The sequence below is a fragment of the Protopterus annectens genome, chromosome 16.part0, assembly GCF_019279795.1.
Source record: "Protopterus annectens isolate FY-2018-M chromosome 16.part0, PAN1.0, whole genome shotgun sequence".
Classification (NCBI taxonomy): domain Eukaryota; kingdom Metazoa; phylum Chordata; order Ceratodontiformes; family Protopteridae; genus Protopterus; species Protopterus annectens.
The window spans coordinates 577967683-577991523 of record NC_056750.1 but is presented as its reverse complement, the minus strand read 5'-3'; the positions used below and the strand labels follow the sequence as shown (position 1 = coordinate 577991523).

Sequence of the window (23841 nt, the reverse complement as noted above, 5' to 3'; positions counted from 1 at the left end):
TATACAATGACACTGGAGGTTAAACTTTTGCATACAGGTGAACACGAAGTTGACAAAAACATGCACACATCACACACACCAACAAATGTATGCTGATGCACTTAAAAGCAATCTTCCTAAACAACAACTATTGCCTAGACCATCCATTGTCAAAGCTATGTCCAAAGGCACTCAGAAAAAATACCACCTATCACCACACACACAGTCACACTCAATGGAGCCCCAAGCACTAAGCCCCTACGGCAACCAAGCACATGTCCTAGGATGCTCATCTTATTTAACTAAACTGTAAGACATATTGACACCCCTCTAAAGAGGCTGAATATAGAGAAAACAATGGTTAGTTGCTTATCTGGGGCCAGGATCCACCAAATCACAAATGCACTCAAGTCATTACACCACAGGTACCAGTACAACTCCATCATAGTGCATGTAGAGTCCCCTCTGGACTATATGAAGACAGACATTCTGGAACTTTCAGACTTTGTATTTCAGGCTGATATCAGCATAGCATTCAGCAGCATATTGCCATCCTCAAAGATAGTGCCCCAATATGAGCAAAAAAATGATTGATTTTAACAACTGTCTGCCTTTCTGGAGTCATTCTAAGAGGATCCAATATTTGTCAGCTTGGGATGGCATGGTTAATGGAATGCATTGCTTTGCATGGATGGTCTGCACCTGTACCCTCTAATCTTTTGAATACTGGCTAAAACTTTATCCAACCCCATAGCTTTTTTCAGACAATGCCAAATTGATAAACCTACCAACATAGCAAAAATCAACTCAGCTGAAACTCAGGGTATTACTGGTCAATGCCAGGAGCCTAAACAAAAAACTGCATTTCTTCCAAGCCCTCCTCTCACTTGAGAATATAGACATCTATGCAGTTACTGTGACAAGATTTAAAGTGGCAGACAGTACCCCAGAAGTGCAAGAGTTCAGTGCCTTCCACACGTTTGGATCAGCAGCTGCACTGACAAGGGCTAAAGGTGGAGGTGTCTCAATCTACATCAATAGCAAGCATACGTCCAGCTTGGTCAAACAGGATAACACACTGGAGCTCCTCCAAGTGTAGACCACCATAGGCAATGTCCTGTATCCTCTATACCAACCAGGTACAGGTCTCCCTTCATGTCCCAAGAAGCTCACAATGCATAATTGGACCTACTGGAGACATTTACCATCCAACATAATACCCTACTCACAGGAGAGTTTAATAACCCCTCTATAGACATAGAATCCTGTGTGGTCTCAAATCCACATGTATGGAGATTCCTGGACTTCATACATATAAACACCCTTGACCAAATAGTGAAAATGCCCACTAGAGGGTCCAACATACTGGACTTCGTACTCACAAATATGGGATAATGCTGCCCCCTGCCATATCTCATTCTCTGGTAAGGTACACCGATAAAGCTGCCTCATTTGAAATCAAAATCAACTCTGTAACCCCAGAAAAAACAGTAACATTTAGGAAGTATTCCATGACAAACTACAGTTCATTAAGTGTTTTTTTTTTAAAGTTCAGTGTCACCACAATCCCCAAGAGTACAGCAGGCTATGCTGACTTGCTATCAGAAATTCTGTAGAACCAAGTCAATGGCTGCATAAACGCTGCTGAACCTACTAGAAGTAAGACCACAAGTAGCCCCAGAAACAAACTGCCCTGTTGGCATCCCCAATTAAACAGGATATACAACAAATGGAAAAAAAATGTGTTAAAAATCAGGAAGGGCGATTCCCATGAAGGTAAAAACTCTCTCATCAAATTAAATAAGCAACAAAGATGGAAAATTAGGTCAAACAAAGCCAACTTTGAGATTAAGGTAGCATCCCAGGTGAAAGATAACCATAAGACCTTCTTCAGCTATGACACGGACCTCAAGGAAGCACACAGCAATGTGCTGAACTGATTGTTAATGGTGCAGTATTAAACAAGCTTGGTGGCATAGCAAACTTGTTTACAGGCAAAGTTATTTCCAATTTTACCATCCCATCACACCCAACCAACCCCCAAGAAATACCCTCAAACATAACCCCTTCCAACTATAACTACGGAACATGTACTGACAATGCTCACTAAAACCAAGATCACAGCCTCAATGGTCCCTGATACCATCTTGGGAGGAATACCCAAAAGTCTAAAATAAGACTTATCAGGACCCTGGATTCACTATTTAACTATAGTCTTAAAACAGGCTTTGTGCCTCAAGAATGGAGGACTGCAGTGATCACCCCCTTCATATTGCAGGACTTTCAACACAACCTGGAAACTACAAACCCATTAGTTTGACTATCCTTTCTGCAAAGCTATGGAAAGAATTATCAAAAAATTATTAACAAGGACACAGGGGACCTCCAGACACTGGATCCATCAAAGTCTGGCTTTGACAAAGGAAGGTCATGCTTACTGAAGCTGGTGGATTTCTTTGAGAAGATCACTAAAGCAATGGGTGAGGGAAAAGTGGTGCATACTGCTTACTAGATCTGGCTAACGCATTTGATACAATACCCCCCCTGGGCATTCTCAACAAATGTACAGAACTAGGCATAACCCCCTTATAAAAGGATAGATAGCTAGCTGGCTCATAGATAGGTCACAATATGTTATGACTGGTGAGGCCACCTCCACAAAGAGGCCAGTAACCAATAGAGTCCTCAGGGCTCTGTGCTGGACTCACTCTTCTTTGCATCTACTTCTCACAGGTCAAAGCCAACGTCAAAGGCCTGCTGATCCAGTTTGGAGATGGTTGCAAACTGGGAGCAGTGACTGAATCCCCCCAAGATGAGGACAACCTTCAGGAAGGTCTAACACAGATAAACACTTGGTGTCAAAGCCACAGCTTAAAACTCAGTGGCAAGAAATGCATTACAGTACTTTTTTGGGATGTCAGCCACCTTGGGTAATTATGTCATCAATAAAACATCCCGAAAAGTTGATTCACTAGTCAGGGATCTTGGAAACTCATGCAACTGGTAACCTAACTTTCGACCAGCATGTGTCCAAGGTTGTAAGAGAACCCTTCTGTGTTGCTCAACCTATAAGTAGGGGCGTGGCATCTAGGTCCAGAGAGGTCATCGTGCCACTGTACTAGCCCTTTATCAGACCCATTATAGGGTAGAGTGCCCCCTCCAGTATGTACCTGACCAGACACATGTAGGAATTGAAAAGTCCAGAAAGGTTCCTTACAAAAAGAATATAAGGAGTAAATAAAATGTCCTAAGCTGATTGTCTCAAAGCCCTGTCTCTTTACTCTATATCATACAGACTAGAGAGAGATGATCTTTGATGGAGTACAAGGCATCCCTGAACCTTCACCTGCAAAACAAACAGCATCAGAACTACCAATCAAAAGACCTAAACTTTACTTGCAACATAAATAGAACAAGCTGGACAGAGAGATACATTTCTCAGAAAATTCCCATTCTCTGGAACAAGCTTCCCATTTATTTGAAGCAAATTAGCCCCCAACCCTATTTAAGTGCAGCTAGGACAAATGTTTAAGTAATGAGAAATTCAAACCTATGTCTCTGGTGGACAGAGACAGTAAATTACCCCCTACACAAATCAGATTTGCAGGTCATGTGTTGGTTGCATAGTTAGACGTATAAGGGCCATAGTGGTCATTAGTTTAGTATACACCTATGAACAACTGACAACGGGCATAGGGTGGGTACATTTAAAAAATACATTGTTTTGCGGGGAATAGAGCACAACTGGTAATGACCATACAGTGGATACATTTAAAAAATTAATTGTATTGGGGTCATTAATCACAACTGACAATGACCATAGGATGGACACATTTAAAAAAAGAAATTGTTTTAGGGACATAGATCACAGCTTACAATGACCATAGGATGGTTACATTTAAAAAAGAAATTGTTTTAGGGGGATAGTTCATAACTGACAATGACCATAGGGTGATACAATTACAAAATAAATTATTTTTGGGTCATAGATCACAAATGACAATGACCACAGGGTAAGCAATTTGGGGACTATATTTTGGAATGTGAATTACAATAACAGTTATGACTTAACACCTGTACCTATCTTGGTGTCAATGACAGTATTAATTACATGTATTTTAAAATTAAGGTCACTGAGATAATGGTGTTCAAACATCATTATGATTTTTACTGGTTATTTGTCATGTAACTTTTTACATCTTGTATATGAGGAGCACATGGTACCATAAAAAAAATCTACTGCCAATCATTAGCGGACCAGAGTTCCGCTGTGGCGACCCCTAACCGGGAAAAGCCAAAAAGACAAACAACGTATGAGGAATACATTAGAGATGAAACTGCTCAGTATTTTTGGTACAGTAAAGGTTTTTATTGTAACTGAGTGCTCTTTTTTTATTTATTTTTTTGTGACTTAAGAACGTCTGGGACTGGTTGGAGAGTTGTTAATGTTATTCTAGTTGAACTGGACCGTGTTCCTTGAAATGTCATGATTTGAGTCTCATACTTCAGACAGGTAGTCTGGACAAATGTGCATAATTTAGTCAATGCATAATTCATAAATCATATTTCCTCGATTTTATTTTCTGATTTACTATTTGACCAAAGGAAAGTCATTCGTTAAGGATATTGGATGACTTTCTAATACATTTCTTCAATTTACAGCATAAATATCAGATCCTTAAGCAGAAGGGTCAAGCCAATATAAACCTACATAAGGCAGTACCTTTCACTATTATAAGGTAATGTTTTTTTTTTTTTGGGGGGGGGCTACATTTAGTTTAACTCTACCTGCAGATAGAAATGGAAGACCCGGTCAAGAAGTTTGCAGCCATTATTAAGCACAAAGGATTTATACAATGAAACAGGTTGCTTTGACTGAACAGGTACCTTCAACAATCATTTGTCGGTGAGAAATTAAAACAATATGGAATTCTACATGTACAGCGTCACTTTGGTGATCTCTCAAAGACAACTTCAGCAATTTATAAATATTTGTGGCACTCTAAAACAGTAAAGACTTTAAGCTCACATCAACAAAATTATGTTTTTCAAAAAAAATAATTTTCTTATTGTGACTATATGGAAGATAAATAAGGATTACACAAATCCCATCACAAGACAGAGACTGTTTAGATGTGTGTAAGCCTCAGAATGTGTCACAACTTTGGTTACTCCTAACACAGGTGAATTACTACTGCAAAGTTTTACCAAATGTATTATGGTTCTGCATTTGCTGAATGTAGTTAGAGGATGGAATAGGTGTAGATGGGAATGGATGTAGATGAAAACAAGCCCTCTTGGTGACGAAAAAGTTGATGACATTGGATGAACTGCTAAAATACTTTGATTCTGCCATACTTTTAGGATAGCATGTGATGCTTCACAGATAGCACATAAAAGCTCATCTCATCTCATCTGCTTCCAAGTCAATGACAATTGTACTATTTTGCTATCCCCATGCAGGATAATAGCATGATTGGGACAGTAAATAAATGTAATCACTGTTTATCTGGAAACAGATTTGTAATGGTGTTGAGTCAACAGATAGTGGTGCCTCATTTTAACCCAAAAATGGGATGTTGTGGGGAAAAAGCCCTGACAACTCAAGCTCAGTTAAGGCACACAAGATTGTTGGCTGAGGGGAATGAGAGTGAATTTGTGGGCACTACCACCTCACCAATCCTGGGAGGGTGTGGGAGGTGAGACAGTGGCGGGTTGCACATCACATAAGGTGTTACCTAACAGGAGCACAAGGTGCTACTCAGTGGAAAATGATTTAGAGTGCTTAACATCAGAAAGCTAAGGGAAGTCTGGCATGTGGAGGCATGCTTCTTATTGGAGGACTGCAAAAGAGTGTTAGGCAGACCTGTTGAGGGAAGGGGGTGCTTGAGTTAGGGACAGAGAATGCTGCCCCCCCACACCAGTAAGTTCTCCTGATCTGTACCACCAATATCTTGCCAAGGAATGGCTGATCTGATCAGGAATCCCAGTTGTTAATGAATGGGCTACTGAGTTTTCGCTATACCCAAGAGTGCCAGCTGCCACAGCCCTGTAATGAATGGCACAAATAGTTATTGCAGCCATCAGGGCAGGTCCTGGGGGGGAATCAAAAAGGAAGGACGTCATTAATGACTCCAGCCCAGCACATCTGTAGAGGAGTATAGACCCATGGGACTAAACAGCACAATAATGTTGAATATTACAATTGCCATAGGAAGGGGCACTACAGCTAACCACTACAAATCCAGTGGATGCATTCTATAAGTAGTAATGCCCCCTTGTGGGATTAAAATGAGTGCACTGCATAGGACTGATACACCAGAGCCCCAAATATGTCTCCATATTCACAGAAATGCCCACAGATGCTTATCTATATATCAGTGCAACTAGAAAAGGACAGTAGGCATGCAAAAGAAAGTGCTCACTATGGTCTGTAACTAATAAAGCCCACAAATGTGCAGTTAGATCCTGTCTTACCACCAGAAATGTAAGGGCCTAAATGTATGGACTTTCTGCAAAAAAAGTGTAACATAATGCAAAGTGAATAAATTAAAAATTACTTATAAGCAAGGCTAAATTAAAAACAAAACAGTTAAATGCAGAGGTACCCGAAGCAAAAAAATAAAATATCTGGGAGACAACATTGTTGTATTACATATTAAAGGTAGCCAACATATGGAAATTTTGAGACTATTTAATCTCCCTTTGTTTTGCAAGTGATCTGTTGTAGCTGCCTTTGTCCGGGGTTGCCCTTAAGTATCTTAACTTCTAATAATCATTCCAGTTCTTTCCTCTTGTCAACCACCTTCTCCGTGAAAACATAATTTTTCATTTTAAAACTGAACTGCACTCCATTAATCTGCCAGTTGGGCTGCCCGACTTGCCTGCTTGACTCTCCATACCTAGATAATGCTATCTTATTCAACCCTTAGACCTTAACATTCACATTTCATATTTATTTCACCTCTTATATTTTCTACTGATGATAAAATAAATAAAAATATGAAAAAGACAAGGGTCACACAGGTACTCTTTATTCATACTCTCCAGTTCTCTTACACTCTCAAGCACCTTCTTCTGTTTCACATCCAACATTGTGTTCTTTACCCTACAAGGACATCCTCAGGCAGTACCCTACGTGTAGCTTAACAAATACATATTCCAATGACAGATAGTTCAGTGATCAAATATTATTTTACTCTAGAAAAGTCACTGTAATGATGATTTAATTAATTAATTTACTGATTTAATTTGTTAAATGGGGTAGAGCTCTGATTTCACTGGACTATTTGCAAGCTCAACCCAGAAGGTAACAAATGTTGAGGCTATTATATAAAGATGAACTAACATGCATACAAAATAGTAAACTGAAGTTGAAATTCATCACAGTCACTAATTAAAACATTAGACTTAGCACACTTTTGAAATACATATATAATGTATCTTATTTACAAATAGTTATATTATATTCAAATGTTTGAGTTCCAGGGGGAGGTTGAAAGATATACATTGTGCAGAAGCAATGGGAGGGTGTACGGAAGATGCGAGTGTTACCAAAGACACGAGAAGGAGGTGGGGAACAGATAGAGAGAGTGCAGGAAGGTTGAGCCAAAGCAGAGTAGTTGGTGTTAAGATGCATACCAAATGTAAGGATAAATTATCTTTACCTTTACCATCGTAATTAAAACTGTTTCATCATTTACCTCAACCGGTACAAACATAATTCAAAGTAAGTCGTTTTTTAAGTACCTATAACTCACAATAAATGTTATATCCTTATTTTAGAAAACATACTGCTAACAGAGACAGCAATGTTTGCATTAAATTGTTTGTAAATATCAGAAAAGAATACCTCATAGGAAGTGTTGTGATCTATGAATTAGTTTATTCCTAACAGTCCACGAAACTAAATATCTTTCAAACAATCAGAGTTACATGGTCATAGCCAACCTTCCAAAAATATAGTCCCACCAGAAATAAGCTGACCAAAGGCAGAAAGTTGTGGATTTTGTGTGGGGAAGGGCAAATCCCATGCATTTTTCCATACAGTGGACTGAACAACCTACATGATATAATCGACCATGAGGTTATTGTAATTAGGGAATATGAAAAAAAAACAAAAATAAAGGAAAAGGGCACAACGAAGAACCAAAAACTAAAAAAGTGCCACAAACTGCTGGAGGAAACTGGATGAACATGTTTGACGTGATTCTTGTGGATAATTAAATAAACAACCTTCATCCAGTTTCCTCAGCAATATGAAAAAAAAACACTGTAAGCATCTTCTTTCACTCTTTACATTTTTAGTCCATAGCTAATGTTTGACCAAATGACTAGCAACACTACTCTGACAAAGTGTTTAGGTACTGATGGTGCAGTAGGCTGTTTTCTGACAAAGTGTTTAGGTATCGATGACGGTGCAGTAGGCTGTTCTCTGACAAAGTGTTTAGGTATCGATGATGGTGCGGTAGGCTGTTCTCTGACAAAGTGTTTAGGTACTGATGATGGTGCAGTAGGCTGTTCTCTGACAAAGTGTTTAGGTATCGATGATGGTGCGGTAGGCTGTTCTCTGACAAAGTGTTTAGGTACTGATGACGGTGCAGTAGGCTGTTCTCTGACAAAGTATTTAGGTACTGATGACAGTGCAGTAGGCTGTTCTCTGACAACGTGTTTAGGTATCGATGACGGTGCAGTAGGCTGTTCTCTGACAAAGTGTTTAGGTACTGATGATGGTGCAGTAGGCTGTTCTCTGACAAAGTGTTTAGGTACTGATGACGGTGCAGTAGGCTGTTCTCTGACAAAGTTTTTAGGTACTGATGACGGTGCAGTAGGCTGTTCTCTGACAAAGTGTTTAGGTATCGATGATGGTGCGGTAGGCTGTTCTCTGACAAAGTGTTTAGGTACTGATGATGATGCAGTAGGCTGTTCTCTGACAAAGTGTTCAGGTATTGATGATGGTGCAGTAGGCTGTTCTCTGACAAAGTGTTTAGGTATCGATGACGGTGCGGTAGGCTGTTCTCTGACAAAGTGTTTAGGTATCGATGATGGTGCAGTAGGCTGTTTTCTGACAAAGTGTTTAGGTATCGATGACGGTGCGGTAGGCTGTTTTCTGACAAAGTGTTTAGGTATCGATGATGGTGCAGTAGGCTGTTCTCTGACAGAGTGTTTAGGTATCGATGATGGTGCGGTAGGCTGTTTTCTGACAAAGTGTTTAGATACTGATGATGGTGCAGTAGGCTGTTCTCTGACAAAGTGTTTAGATACTGATGATGGTGCAGTAGGCTGTTCTCTGACAAAGTGTTTAGGTACTGATGACAGTGCAGTAGGCTGTTCTCTGACAAAGTGTTTAGGTATCGATGATGGTGCAGTAGGCTGTTCTCTGACGAAGTGTTTAGGTATCGATGTTGGTGCAGTAGGCTGTTCTCTGACAAAGTGTTTAGATACTGATGATGGTGCAGTAGGCTGTTTTCTGACAAAGTGTTTAGGTATCGATGACGGTGCAGTAGGCTGTTCTCTGACAAAGTGTTTAGGTATCGATGATGGTGCAGTAGGCTGTTCTCTGACAAAGTGTTTAGGTATCGATGATGGTGCGGTAGGCTGTTCTCTGACAAAGTGTTTAGGTATCGATGATGGTGTGGTAGGCTGTTCTCTGACAAAGTGTTTAGGTATCGATGACGGTGCAGTAGGCTGTTCTCTGACAAAGTGTTTAGGTACTGATGATGGTGCAGTAGGCTGTTCTCTGACAAAGTGTTTAGGTACTGATGATGGTGCAGTAGGCTGTTCTCTGACAAAGTGTTTAGGTACTGATGATGGTGCAGTAGGCTGTTCTCTGATAAAGTGTTTAGGTACTGATGATGGTGCAGTAGGCTGTTCTCTGACAAAGTGTTTAGGTATCAGTGATGGTGCAGTAGGCTGTTATTAATCCCTTGTGTTACCTTAAACCTTCTAGGATAATCATACTCATCCACTTTATAACTGAAACCATTTTATTACTATCTTCTGATTCTACAAATTCTCATTACGGCACAGCATATTAAGGCACCATTATAATGAATGTTGTCAGAAGCTCAACTTTGTTTTTAATAAAGAATGTATTGCAGTTTAGCCTGTGTTAATGACTTGCAAGGTTGCCATGGTTTTGCACAACCCATTTTGTTTAGTGCTAAATGCAAAATTGAAGTCCAAGTTATATCATACTGACATAGGCACTGTACTCATTTTGTCAGTATACTTTTCCGTTACTTAGAAGGTTCCGTACCCATGCACACATGCAAGCACACATATACACACTTATTCTAATGATGTCAGTGACAAAAATTAATATAATTAGTGCTGCCAGTTATAAGAAATTCTACATCTATGAAGTAATATCCTATTTTAAAAACAGCATGAAGCCTGTTGTAATTTAGTGTATTTCCTCTCACTTAGGCAAGAAAATCACTTTTATTCTTCATATGAAAGGTTTCTTAAATACTTCTATTTTGTTATCACTCCTCTTTGCTAGTGTTTTAATGCATAATGTCATTTACATCATCATATTCCTGGCCTGCTTCTGATCAGACTTTGGTTACCCTACCAACTTATGCATACACCTTGTCCAAAAGAAAGTTAGATTAATATTAGCAGTACCATGTGTACTCTGCATTTATTCATTTGCTGTGCATCTTCCCTGTGTACTCTGCATTTATTCATTTATTTTGCATCTTCCTTTGTTAGACATAAATTACACCACTCTCTGTCTTTATAACTAGGGGAAACATACACTGCCCTCCTTTTCACAATATTTCATTGTTGCTCTGAGGTCTGGGCTTCTGGTTTAAATGCTTAAACAGTCAGACACAAACACATAACATCCAGAAAAATGTAAGAGAAATGGGAAGTCCATACCAGAAAGTTTACAGACAAGTAATTACTTCATAAGAAGATGCACTGTAGCTTATTCAAATTACCACCTCCATAGCCTTAATTTCAGATTATCGGAGAAAATTCAGACGTTATTTGATCAAATGAAAGATAGAAAATGAAAAAAGTTAATGTATGTATAGTAAAACAATCATCAAAAATTAGATTCCATAGCAAATTACATATAGGCACTTCTACTACATATTATTGGAGTGACAGAGTCAGTATCTAGCTTTTAAGACTTGTCCAAATGTCAAACTCTGGCTTTGAGGAATAAAATTATAAGTTTGGCCAAGCTGACCCATTTGATTTTAGTGGTGGTGACAATGTTGAAGCATCTGACACCAGGTTGGAGTTTGCAGAAAAGCAGATGCTAGCTTGTCCACCTAAGAAGAAGGGACAGCAAATGGCCCCTGGAGAGATGCAGGTTACCAAACCTGCCACAGCAGTGCATAGTACCACCAAACAATAAATAGCATGTATGAGAAGGATGCATTTATTCTTCAGCAAACACAATTGTCAACGTATAAATAACACTAAAATAACCTAAAGACCATCCACCAATGGTCTTTAGGTTATTTTAGTGTTATTTGTGTGTTTACTTTTGGTGTGGTGACTTTGGTTCTTGGTTTATGCTTTACACATCTTACCATCTGTTATTCAGGCTACAAGGTACTTTGGATGCATTTAATCTTTCTGTCACTGAGGTTACCGAAGAGGCCAATGCGGTGGTGAAACAACTGAGGTTTGAAGTCTCTCAGCCTAAAGGTGAGCTGATGAAATTGATTTAATTATTTTTGTAGAAGGAAAACTGTTTGTGCCATACTGCTGGGCAGACTTTTATGGGTTCACAGTCCCATACACATCCAAGTAGCATTGGTTCTACTAGTACTCAGGTATGTTCCACTTTAAATCACCTCCATGGGGATTCTACAGGAAACGGCAATGTGACTGGTCGGCCGAGTCACATGGGAGTTGATCCAGGACTGCAGCAAGAAGGTACTGTGGCTCTAGGGGAATGGAGCCATAACTTGGTTAATTCTTCCACTTTTCCATCTCAGGACATTCATATGAATCAGCAGGGAGTGACAAACCATTCAAATCCAGCTGGCGATAACCGCATGTTGCAAAGTACTATGAATTATAATAAATATCCTGCTGGTAATAATGCAAGCACTTTTTATGGCGAGGTTAATGCCTCACAATGGTGGGGTGATGAGGGACAGAGTCAAGTTGATGTTAATTCTAAATTCATGGATCTTTTGAGTAAACATTTCAGTTTCTCTGATAATAGCAATGTTACAGTGGAGTGCGCCAAGGATAATAAAGTGTTGGAAGCTTGCTCACTTAAAGACTTGATTTTTCATCTAGAGAAAAGACTGTTTAAATTAAAAACATTACAAATGGGCATTGCTTATTTGAATCATTGCATATGTTTAAAAATTATACCACAAGGTTTAAGATTGTGCAAATTTCCTTTTGGTGTGATGTATAATGAGGAAATTATTGATGATTTTGTACTTTTTTGATGACGTTGGACTGGGTTTGCTTAAAAAACTGTGTTTTATTATGAAATACAGAGGGAAGTGGTAGCCAAGGAGATAGAAGTTTTGGATAATAAAATTAAATCTGATTTATTATTTTTTCAGTACAATGCATTATATTTTAAAGTGTTGGATAAGGTGGAAAGGTGGTGCTATAATATTTTTCAAAAGAAAAAACTTAAATTAGAGAGAGACCAGAAACGTTACTTAAATAAACAAGTGTACCCTACGAAACAGTTGATTAGTAATAAACATTATAACTCTTATGGTGAGGAAGGAAGGGAATTTAGTAGTTAAAGTGAAGTGGTGAGGCTTGGAATTTGGATGGTGAATTAGTGAATGAGGGGGAACAGGATTTTCCAGTAGTCAGACGCTCGGTGAGATTAGCACAGCGTTATGCAGAGAAGGGGGAATACAACAAGAGTTATTACCCACGAAAGTGGAATGTTTACCAAATTGGAACAGTTACAGGAACTAGTACTTACAGAGCAAGATATTGCAAAAACCAAGGATGGTTTTACCATTTATAATTTCACAGACAAAAATATTACTGATGATTATTTCCGATTATTTTCCAAGGGAATAAAGTTTATTCCCTCCTCAAAGGGTGAACTGGTGGATAATATTATGGCCCTAAAGATGTATACTAGGAAGTTCAATTTTGAAATTATGTTGGGTCATAAGGAGGGTGAAAGTTAATTTCCTAAAAAAAGAAGTATTTATAATCCACCCCTGCAGCCCTTAGTGAAGGCTTATGAGAAGTTGGTTCTGGAAGATATTTACGGGATTGCTCAGTGTTATAACAGGAGACAGGGCAATTTAACAGAAGGTGAATATAACCTCTTGGATTTGAGAAAATACACACAGATTCATGTTATGGTTCCAGATAAAGGGGGAGGGGTGGTGTTGTATAAAAGTTTGGACTATCTGAATGAAATGCAAACTTTATTATTTGATGAGACGACCTATTTGGGTGTGTCTAGGAATCAGATCAATATTTCCTATTCTAGGATTGATTCATATCTCAAGGAGTATTTCCTTGATGGGAGAATAGATTCTGATTTATATGATTTTTTGTATAGGAGAGACCCTGTAATACCCTTTTTTCGGTATACCTAAGATTCATAAAGATATTTTGAAGCCTCCATTTAGACCCATTGTGGCTTCTAGGGGCTGAAAGATTCACCTTTGGCTGTTTTAATTGATTCTTGTGTACATCATGTGATTCATAAGACTCCTCACTTGGTAGGGGATTCTGGGAGTTTCTAGGTTTGTTAAAGAAAGATTTGTGGGCAGAGGATATTATTTTTTAATGGTGGATGTTAAGGATTTGTTCGCCACAATCCCAAAGGGGGAAGGCCTTATGTTATTTGAACAGGTATCAGAGCTGGAACATGATATGTCTACACTGGTCTGTGAATTGATGAGCATAGTTTTGGATAATAACTTGTTATGGTTTGAGGGAGAATATTATCAACAGATCAGGGGGATGGCTGTGGGGGCGGTGTGCTCACCTGTGTATGCCAACTTGGTTCTTCTGGGTTGGGAGAATCTATATGTAAAAAATTGTCCTTTTTGGGGAAATGTCAAGTTGCATTTATGCTATTTGGATGACATCTTTATCCTTTGGCAGGGTCATGAGTTAGAAATTCCCAAGTTTATTCAATATTTAAATTCGAGCACTGACTTCCTGGATTTTACATACCAGTATGATGCAAAAGGTATTAATTATTTGGATACCTATATTTCCAAAGGGGTCAATACTTTTAGGTCCAGGATTTACAGAAAGAATACTTTTTGTAATGCATATTTGCATTTTGAAAGTAATCATCCAATGGGACAGAAGAAAAGCATTGTTAAGGGTCAGGCTATTTGGGTAGCCCGTATGACCTCACATTTGAAAGATTTGGGCACAGAGCTCGAGAAGGTTTCTAATATGTTCCAGAAGACAGGATATCCAAGGTATTTGGCGGATTAAATTTTAGGTGAAGTATAAGCCAAATGGGGTGTTTTTTTATAAGCCACTTCTGGGGCTAAGTTTTACTAAAAATTACCATGACTCTAGTGATGATCAACAGAACAGCAAATTTGAAAAAACTTGCGTTTTACAGTTTAACAGTAATACTAATACAATAAAAGAAGTAATGCAATCCAACTGGAATATGTTTAGACCTAACAAGGAGATTTTTAATAAAGTGGGTGAAAAACCTATGTTCATTAATAAAATGGGTTTAAACCTAAAATGTTATTTGAAATGAAAATAGATGGGACTGATGTTGTTGGTTTGGGAACCAGACCATGTGGCATGTGTACACAATGTCCATATATTATTAAACAGGGCAGTATTGTTCTTAGCAATAATTTAAAGAGTAGAATAATATTTAGGAAAGGGAATTGCAACACTACAGGATTAGTATATTTGGCAGTTTGTATGTCATGTACCCACTTTTATGTGGGCAGAACAGAATGTATGAGCACAATAATGATATGAAAAATATTAAATTATCGAGTGCTTTATATAAGCATTCCCTTTCTTGCCCAGGTTTTGTGAAATTTTTGTTTGGGATTTTGGATATAGTGAAGATGAATCCAAGAGGTGGGGACTGGAAGAATCTTTTAAAGAAAACAGAAACCCAGTGGAAGCTTAAATTAGCTGCCAAGTTTCCACCTGGTTTGAACAAACTGTTTCTATTGCTCCCATGATAATGGAAAGAGCTAATATATTTTAGCATTTTGAATATGTTTTTAAATATATAACTTTTTATAAAGCATTTATGATGCCATGAGGTTTGTTATATCACTGTGTGGGGGTTATTGCATTGTATAATAATACATATGTATATATATATATATATATATATATGTATATATATATATATATATATATATATTTTTTTTTTTTTTTTTTTTAAGTATTTTTGTACGTTTTTTCTGGTCTTTTAATGCATTTAGCACTTTATGGTTCTGTCCCTTTAATGCTATGCAAAAGGTCCTGGGATTAATGAAGTTAATTGTGATGTCATTAAGTGCCTGTATTTAAATGGAGTATTTCATGTAAGATGGTATATTCTGATGAAGTCTCTTTCAGGAGATGAAAGCGTTAAATATTATTAAATAACTCTACATTGTATTTGTTTCCTGAGTACATTTTTTTGGCGGATGGTCTTTAGGTTATTTTAGTGTTATCTGTGTGTTTACTTTTGGTGTGGTGACTTTGGTTCTTGATTTACACTTGTCAGTGTAATCAATTTCTAATACACACAGTACTTAAAATTAAAAATAAAGTGGGGGAAGACTCTGCTATAACAGAGAGAGAATAATTATGAATGTCCCTCATGCTGGCATCTCAGTGACTGTGGCTAGTGTTGACCAAGCAAGTTAAAGCTTATGTCAATATATCTGTCATCACTAGATTGTGAGGACTTATAAGCTGCCCATTAGCCATTTAAATTACTCTGTAACATTTCCTATGGGTTACTTTTCTACATTCTATGAAAAACGTCTTGTAGCAAGCAATTCATGTACCGTCTTTGGACATGATTTATTATGAGTGCAGTTGTTAGCCCACTGATCATGTGCTTCACATCTTCCCATTTACAGATGTGTCTCCGCGGAGTTGTTTTCCAACACTATATATTTTAATAGACTATTTATTCATCAGATGAACTGACCTTTTATACAACAGATGAATTACTTTACTTAGTGGCCTCCTTAACATATAGTAACACTGCCCTGAAACAGAAGTTACTGCAGGACAACCTTACAAATCAGTTCATACCATAGAAGTTTTTTAGGTGGGCTGATGGCACTAATCTCTCTGTCTGTGATATTAGAAACCCATCCTCAATTTGTATCACAAATACTGCAAGGTAAGCCAGAAGAAGGTGGAGGAAGTGGCCAAAGGTCAGAGTTCATCCTCTGCTGAGGGGGGTCATGAGTTTTGTGTTAACTGGCAGCCCCTTGGCAGTGATTAACTACTTTGCAGCACACCTGTGCAGAGTAATGGCACATATTGGCAGATGGCAAGCAGTATGGCATGACAACAACAGCACTGGCACATTTTTTTCTCATTTATTTCAGTAAATATAATTTACAGCGGACTTTGGATAATGACTAAGTATAACTGTAAAATGGCTACAAATACAGAGAGATCATCTTGGGATTCTAAAGACAGCCTTTGCTGAAACATGGAAAATATAAATATGTTAGAAATGGGCAATAATTCTCAACCTGAAATGCATTACTAATTTGTACTCCAGCAGCTTTAGATAATACACCAGTTATATCCTAGCAAGACAAGATTCTATAGGCAGTTTCATTATACAGCAAATAAATAAATGAACGAATTAATAAATTGAGTAATTAATTAATGAATCACTACAACTAACCTGCAACCTTTTCAGCATCAGAGTCACTTTAGATTACTAAGACAGTAAATGTATATGCTGAAATGTTTTGTTTTACTTATGACTAAAACTATGCCACCTGATTTTCCCAGAAATAAAGTCTGGAGTCTGGCCTTTTTTATTGTTGTTGTTGCTGTTGCCTGTTGATTTTATCTGTTGAAATACTGACTTATTGGTTCTGTGCAAAAATCTTTGCCACAAGTAGTTATGTTATGCAACAGCAAAACCACTTTTTGACATTCATTATTTTCACCTTGATAATGTATTAAATATGTCTCCACTGGTATCAATTAGAATGCAAATTAGTGCAATTAATGAACTGATGCTGAATTCAGATATTTTACTGCGGTAGGCAGCACTGCAGTCATGTGTTCATTATCTAACCTTTGATGCTAATTCTAATTGTTAAATATTTTGCCATTTATGATGTTGTATAGTGAGGGAATGTGAGGTCATGAAGTGACTAATAAAAATACACTGAGGCAGACTTCTCAGCTTGTAGACAGATAAACTGTACCATAAAGGCACAATATGCAGTTATTAGAACAGTTTTACTAAATATTAAATAACACTTCCTTAAAGATACACATCCAAATTATAATAGATGCATAATGAAGATTGAAAAAAGGCTGGTCAAAGCATGTGTGTGTGTGTCTGTGTGTGTTGTTTGTGTGAACATAGTTAAATACACATATACACAACATATATATATATATATATATATATATATATATATATATATATATATATAACTCATATGTACATATGTCTATATCTATATATGCATGTATACGTTGCGTACATAAATATGCACATATACATTACTGATGAAGAATACATGCATCTAGACTACATTAATCAATTATGACTGATCGAACATCCACCTTATTGAAGCCATACACAGTCGAATGCTGACTGATCGCTCATTCGCACAAGCAGCTAGTGCAAGCTAACAGAATGCTGCAATGGTTACTTCTAAATATAAAACAGAACTAAAACATATTCCAAATAAATACTAACATACATTTTAATACTGATACTTTGTACAGCATGCCTCTTAATACTCCCTGATTTTCAGGAACATTTGCTTTTGGCTCATAATTTTTGCTCTCTCCCTCTTGAAGTCTCAGATTTTATGGAATGCTAATGACACAAAGCACGTACTACCGACTTTCCATTTAAATGCTTGCTATGCTTCACACAGTGCATGTCAGTTCACATTTTCTTATTATATCAACTATCTAACTAAATAGTACAATTATGTAAAATGCATCCCTGTTTTAGGGTCTTTGTCTCTTATTTTTACTTTGTTCTGATTTGTGAGGTTGCACAAAGAGAGCTACTGCACGTGCTGTCCAGACTACAACAGATCTGTAAACACAAACATTTCTCTGACATAGATTATAACTGGTAACTAACTTGTGTTTCCTATATCTTCTCATGCTAAATGTATTTCTGCTTGCTTTGAAATAAAAATTAGTCTTGTAATACACAATTCACTGAATTATGGTTTTCCCAAATGCATTACCTTAAACTACAGTTGGAGAAATATTTCATAAAAGTAAATACTTTAAAAACATTTTTGCTGAGACAAAAATCAGGCACAACACGCTGGCAAAACCTGCCTCATAGACTGGAAAATATGCAACTCTTCAAGTAAAATATTTTCCAGTCTGTGAGCTGCAAACAAACTCTCTAGATTTTACTGAGCTCGTTTCCCTACTTTGTTGACATTTGACTCACTAAGTCAGGTTTCAGTAACATATTCTACTTCACTTTTATACTTGCATATACATGTGCATAAAAAGATTAGTAAATGTATATGAAATCTGCATGCATATATGTGAATTCACATGTAGAAATATCTGTAATAAAAGCCTGCAGTGAAAATATGCTGATATGTTTGTCAAATAATGTTAAACTTTTCACTGAATTATGTATCCAGTTTTCCTTTCGCTGGCTTTAATTATATCTGCTTAAATCAGTGACAATTTGTTAACTAATAAATTGTATGAATAAAACAAGTGAGCTGGTTGTCCAAAAATACATTGTGTTATAAAGCTGTGTATTTTTCAAAGTGGTATTTCAGTGCTTAATAATCAGTATGTTGTTTTAATTTTAACCATACCATATAACTTATAGCAGAGTGTGTATGATGCTATAGCTTTATTACTACAATAACATTTCTAGACATGTAGTCAGTATTATATGATTGTTGTTGAGTAAATAAGGAACTCAACTTACCTATGAATCTATAATATATAAATTATGCAACTAAATGTGGGATTTTGAAAGTATGACTGACTGACTTCTAGCATGGCTTGCTTACTTAAAAGGGTTTGTAAATAAGCACCATGTGTTCTGAGCCTACCTAATTTTTGCATGCATGCACGGAGCCTTTCTTCAAGATTTGACACTCTGCTTTGAAGTTCTTCGTAGTCATAGGCGCCAATCTCTTCTTGAAGTTCGTTTAGAACTGACGTCAGGTTCTGGATCTCCTCCTTAAACTGCAATACCAATTTTGCATCGGCTTTGTATTCCTCCAACACAGGTATCAAAGGCCTAAGTTCCTCCATTTTCGCTTTAATTGCCTGCAAGGTTAAAATAAGCTTGGTTCAGTGCCATGCGTGCAAAAATCTGAAACACCTTCCTCTACTCCTACCTCAACCCCTACGTGAGTGCAATGTTCCTATGCTGTCTGCCTTTCTGTTTGGATGTAGTCATATACAGTGCATATTAAACAGTCTCCAGTACACCATTATATTTGGGAAAGGACTTTATTTATTGTTAAGTTACATGCTTAAAATCACATACACAAAAAGTTCAGTTTTTTCTTTGTGTTCAAAAATGTGCGTCAGTAACTATTCAGAAGCTGCATTTGCTGTTGCATGCAAAGGAAGATCTCAGGTCTGGTCATTGATCCTTAAGTTATGGTTTTACTGTAAATCAGAAAAAAATTCATGGTGCAAAAAGGTCTGTGGCGGACTTTCATGGTTACAAGGGAATGAACTGCTTCTTCATTCACTGCAGCTTTGAAAAAACTCTTAAGTTAGCCCTGTAAGCAAGAAAATGAAATAGTGTTGAAGGTCTAGCTTACTATGCTGAAGTATGCATCTTACTAAAACATATATAAGAACACTGATTCATTTCAACAAAGAACAAAATGAGCGTTTGACAGTTAAAATGTTCTTTGTAAAATGCTAAATGTATATAGCTGACATCATTTTATTCTAACTCCTATTTGCTATTCATGTGAATAATGCATTTGTCTAAAGCTTTTGTCAAAATCTAGGTGTTTTATGCCAGCAGTTCTAAAATGTATCACTCAAAATGCAAACATTGCAGCTTTTTGGTGTACAAGAATAACCTCATGTATACACAATTTAAACTGCATAAAATGTGTCTCATACATAACTCTTGACAGCCTAGGGTTATTGCATTACACATCTCTACATGTTTTATGTCCTGCAGACAGAATTAAGGTACTTGAAATAATACAAATCTGTGCACAGAATACTTTTCTTGGGCACTGATACTTAAATTATGGAAATAAAATTCAGCAGTCATAATATTTAACAGAAATTCACACAGAACAGTTTCAGACAAATGACGTATATGTCATTGGGGATATACAATATCTAATACTTGGCAGAGGTTAACTAAAAAAAGATGTAGAGATACACAGTCATGAAAAACATTTACCTCATTTCTGTAATGGTAATAGGTGAACATTTACAAAAGAAACAATTCTTAAAAAAATTTAAACTACCATATCAACAAATGACTAAAATGTTCCTTCTGAGTATTACAAACTTATAGAAACTACCTCCTATCTGAGACTACAGAAGTTTATTCTCTAATCCATTCCTTGAGAACTGTAATAATTTATAACACAAAACAATCTGAAGTAGTTAGTTCTGCTTTTATTAGGCTAAAGAAATATTTTTTAAGAAGTAATGCATGCATTTTTAAGCTTAACACAGTTTAGAACATGCATGGATTAAATAATTGCAAACTGATATGTGGGAAATTTATGATATAAAAAACAATAGAAGGCAAGTTAAAAATTTTCAGTTATAAGTTACTCTTTTTGTGAAAATAAGACTTAGGTTTATCACTTCACATGCACTGTATCTCATGAATTGGGGTGAAATTCTGAGCAGTGTGTTTATATATGCGAGTGTGTGCAATGGCATACATAAAGATGTGCAATGGCATACATAAAGATATGCATGTGTGTTTACACTTATATATATATATATATATATACATATATATATATATATATATATATATATATTACAAATACATACACAAGTTTATTTAAAAGATTGAACAACTCAAATGTCAGTATTCATAACATCAACAAAAAAAGACAAACCACGAACAATGACACACTACTACACATACACTGAGCAATTAACCTGGCTCATGTAAAATTAACCCCCCCATACCCACTCTCTGCTAATTATATATAGTAGCTCCAAGGTTACACACTATCAGGGAAAAGGTATATTCCCAAACTTCAGGAATTCCAAAAAACAAATGGTTCTGCCACCAATTCCACTTAAAAACACTTAAAACTTGAAAACTTTAATAAAATATACAATGATAAGATAAAATAAAATAAAATAAACACACTGGCTCATAAACCGGATAAGTGCTTTCGGTATAATACCTTTTTCAAATCCTTCAGGAATTCTCCAGTCTTACACACTTGACGAACATCTGCTTAGTCGACCAAATTGTCAACTAAACAGATGTTGACCAAACAAAGGTTAGATGAAAGTTATGACTCCCACACATGTTGCTAGAGTGGGGTGAACACAACAGCCTCCCCAGGTGCAGGGGAGCTATTAGCAGATTTTATTTTTTTTTCCAATTTTTATGTTCCTCACATCAACACAAGTCCAGTAACAGAGCACAAGGGTGCCAGAACATGGTGCTCCTCCTTAGGAGGGAAGGAGTAGCAAATCAAAGAATGTTCTTTTGTTTTGGCTCACAGTATGTGGACTAGCATTCCACCTCAGGAGAGAGTAAAGGTGCACCAGAATGGAAAAAGGATCCTTTTTTTTCTCATTTATGCAGAGTGAGGGAGTAGGGTATTAGGACCCAGTGCAGCTCTTTTTATTGTTGAGGGGTACCAGACCAGGAAGTGGCTTTGTCAAATGTCCTAAAACAAATTATCTAAATATATACTGCAAAATATATTTCCACGTGTGGGTCAGGTGTCGTAAAACTTGCTCCTTAATACTACATTGTGAAGTCATTATTGAGCTAAAGGTAACCACCTAGACACCAGAAAAACAACCACAAACAATCCATTCATCTTTACTGATTTTTTTTGGGGGGGGGGGTTCTTGTTTTCCCATTCATTTCAACAGGCTGTGATATGCTACTTTCTGTGTTTGTGTGTGTTTGTGTGTGTGTGTGTGTCTGTGTGTGTGTGTGTGTGTGTGTGTGTGTGTGTGTGTGTGTGTGTGTGTGTGTGTTTGTGTGTGTGTGTGTGTGTTTGTGTGTGTGTGTGTTTGTGTGTGTGTGTGTGTGTGTGTGTGTGTGTGTGTGTGTGTGTGTGTGTGTGTGTGTGTGTGTGTGTGTGTGTGTGTGTGTGTGTGTGTGTGTGTGTGTGTGTGTGTGTGTGTGTGTGTTTGTGTGTAACAGTAATACCTGCAGTAGTCGGTATATTTAGTGAATAGGCATTAATGCAGACACTCATAAATAGGTTATTTCAAGTCATTATCAACTATTCCCTTTGTTGCTGCCATTTTTTTGGTTAGTGGGGGTGACTGAGTAGAAGCAAATTAAAAAGGCCCTCATTTGTGTGACTGAGTACGTCTTCATTTTGAGGAGATATTCTTCCAAGATTTTTCAGTTTTATATATATATATATATATATATATATATATATATATATATATATAGTTCCCCTTCACAAGATCGAATTCCTATAAACTCGAAAGTCATAACCCTGAAGCCAGAATCTCGGGTTTACAGAAACTCGAAAATGTGAAGGGGAAATAAAAAAAACAGATTTTCTAATGTTTTTGCAGGGGGGGCTTTGCCCCCCTGCACCCCACACATCCCCTACTTAAATATTTCTACTCCGAGATCGCACTACAGCAAAGGAAAGGGAAATCTCCCGTTCCGTGCTATATGCATAAGCGCAAAACGGAAGATTTCCCAGTCCTCCGCTATAGTGCGGTCACGCAGCTCTTAGATGACAGCTGCAAAGGTGCAGGGGGAACTAGCCCCCTGCAAAAAGGTAACTGAACTCTTTTTTTTCTAACCCTAAACATTTCGAGCTTCCATTTATTCGATCTTGTGAAGGGGAACCGTATATATATATATATATATATATATATATATATATATATATATAGAGGAGTGTTGCTGCTGTTGATGTGCCATCAAACATTAAAGAACAGTGACAGTCAGTTTACTTAAATTGAGTCAGGTTTTATTTTTGTCTCTTTGGAAAGATTTATTTTCTGCCTTTTGAACAGTGTTTTGTACATTTAGAAACTAAGCTGGGTAATAAGGTTTTCTTGTTTGTTAACACGAAAACACTGGACTTTGTATTTCTGGAAATCTACAGTCCCAAGAAATGTCATTGTATAAGACCAAGCTGATCTGAATTCACTGGTTCTTGTGCTGTACAAATGTTGTAGCTAGCCTAAGCCCCAGCTTTCTTCAACTCTGGAGTTAAACAAATGGAACAGTGGAAGTAAGATGTTGTTTTATTAGTTCCATTTGTAAATGGAAGGGTGTTGCCCCTATTTAAGCCCCTAATTATTTTTTTATTAAGACAGGCAGGGAAGGGGATGAGTGCAGTAGCCCTTTTTGCAAATGGAATTAGCCAAAAAGCTCACCAGAATTAGAGAGTATGTCAAAGCAGCAGTGACTGTCAAGCTATGCTGTAACATTCTGAGAGCTATACAAATCCACCAGCAAGGTACAATGTGCATTTTCTTCTTGTTGAGGGAGGAGTTATGCATTTGGGTAGTGGAGTG

At 37.1% G+C, this 23841-nt stretch overlaps 1 protein-coding gene across 4 annotated transcripts in view; it reads right to left on the bottom strand.

Annotated features, from left to right (window-relative positions):
* The window catches only part of OLFM1 (olfactomedin 1), a 248001-nt gene that overhangs the window by 132336 nt on the left and 91824 nt on the right, over nt 1-23841 (bottom strand). For all 4 annotated transcript variants that reach the window (XM_044058305.1, XM_044058307.1, XM_044058304.1 and 1 more), the window contains exon 4: nt 19203-19422. In XM_044058305.1, coding sequence (XP_043914240.1) covers nt 19203-19422 — 220 coding nt within the window. The remainder of the gene's footprint in view (nt 1-19202; nt 19423-23841) is intronic.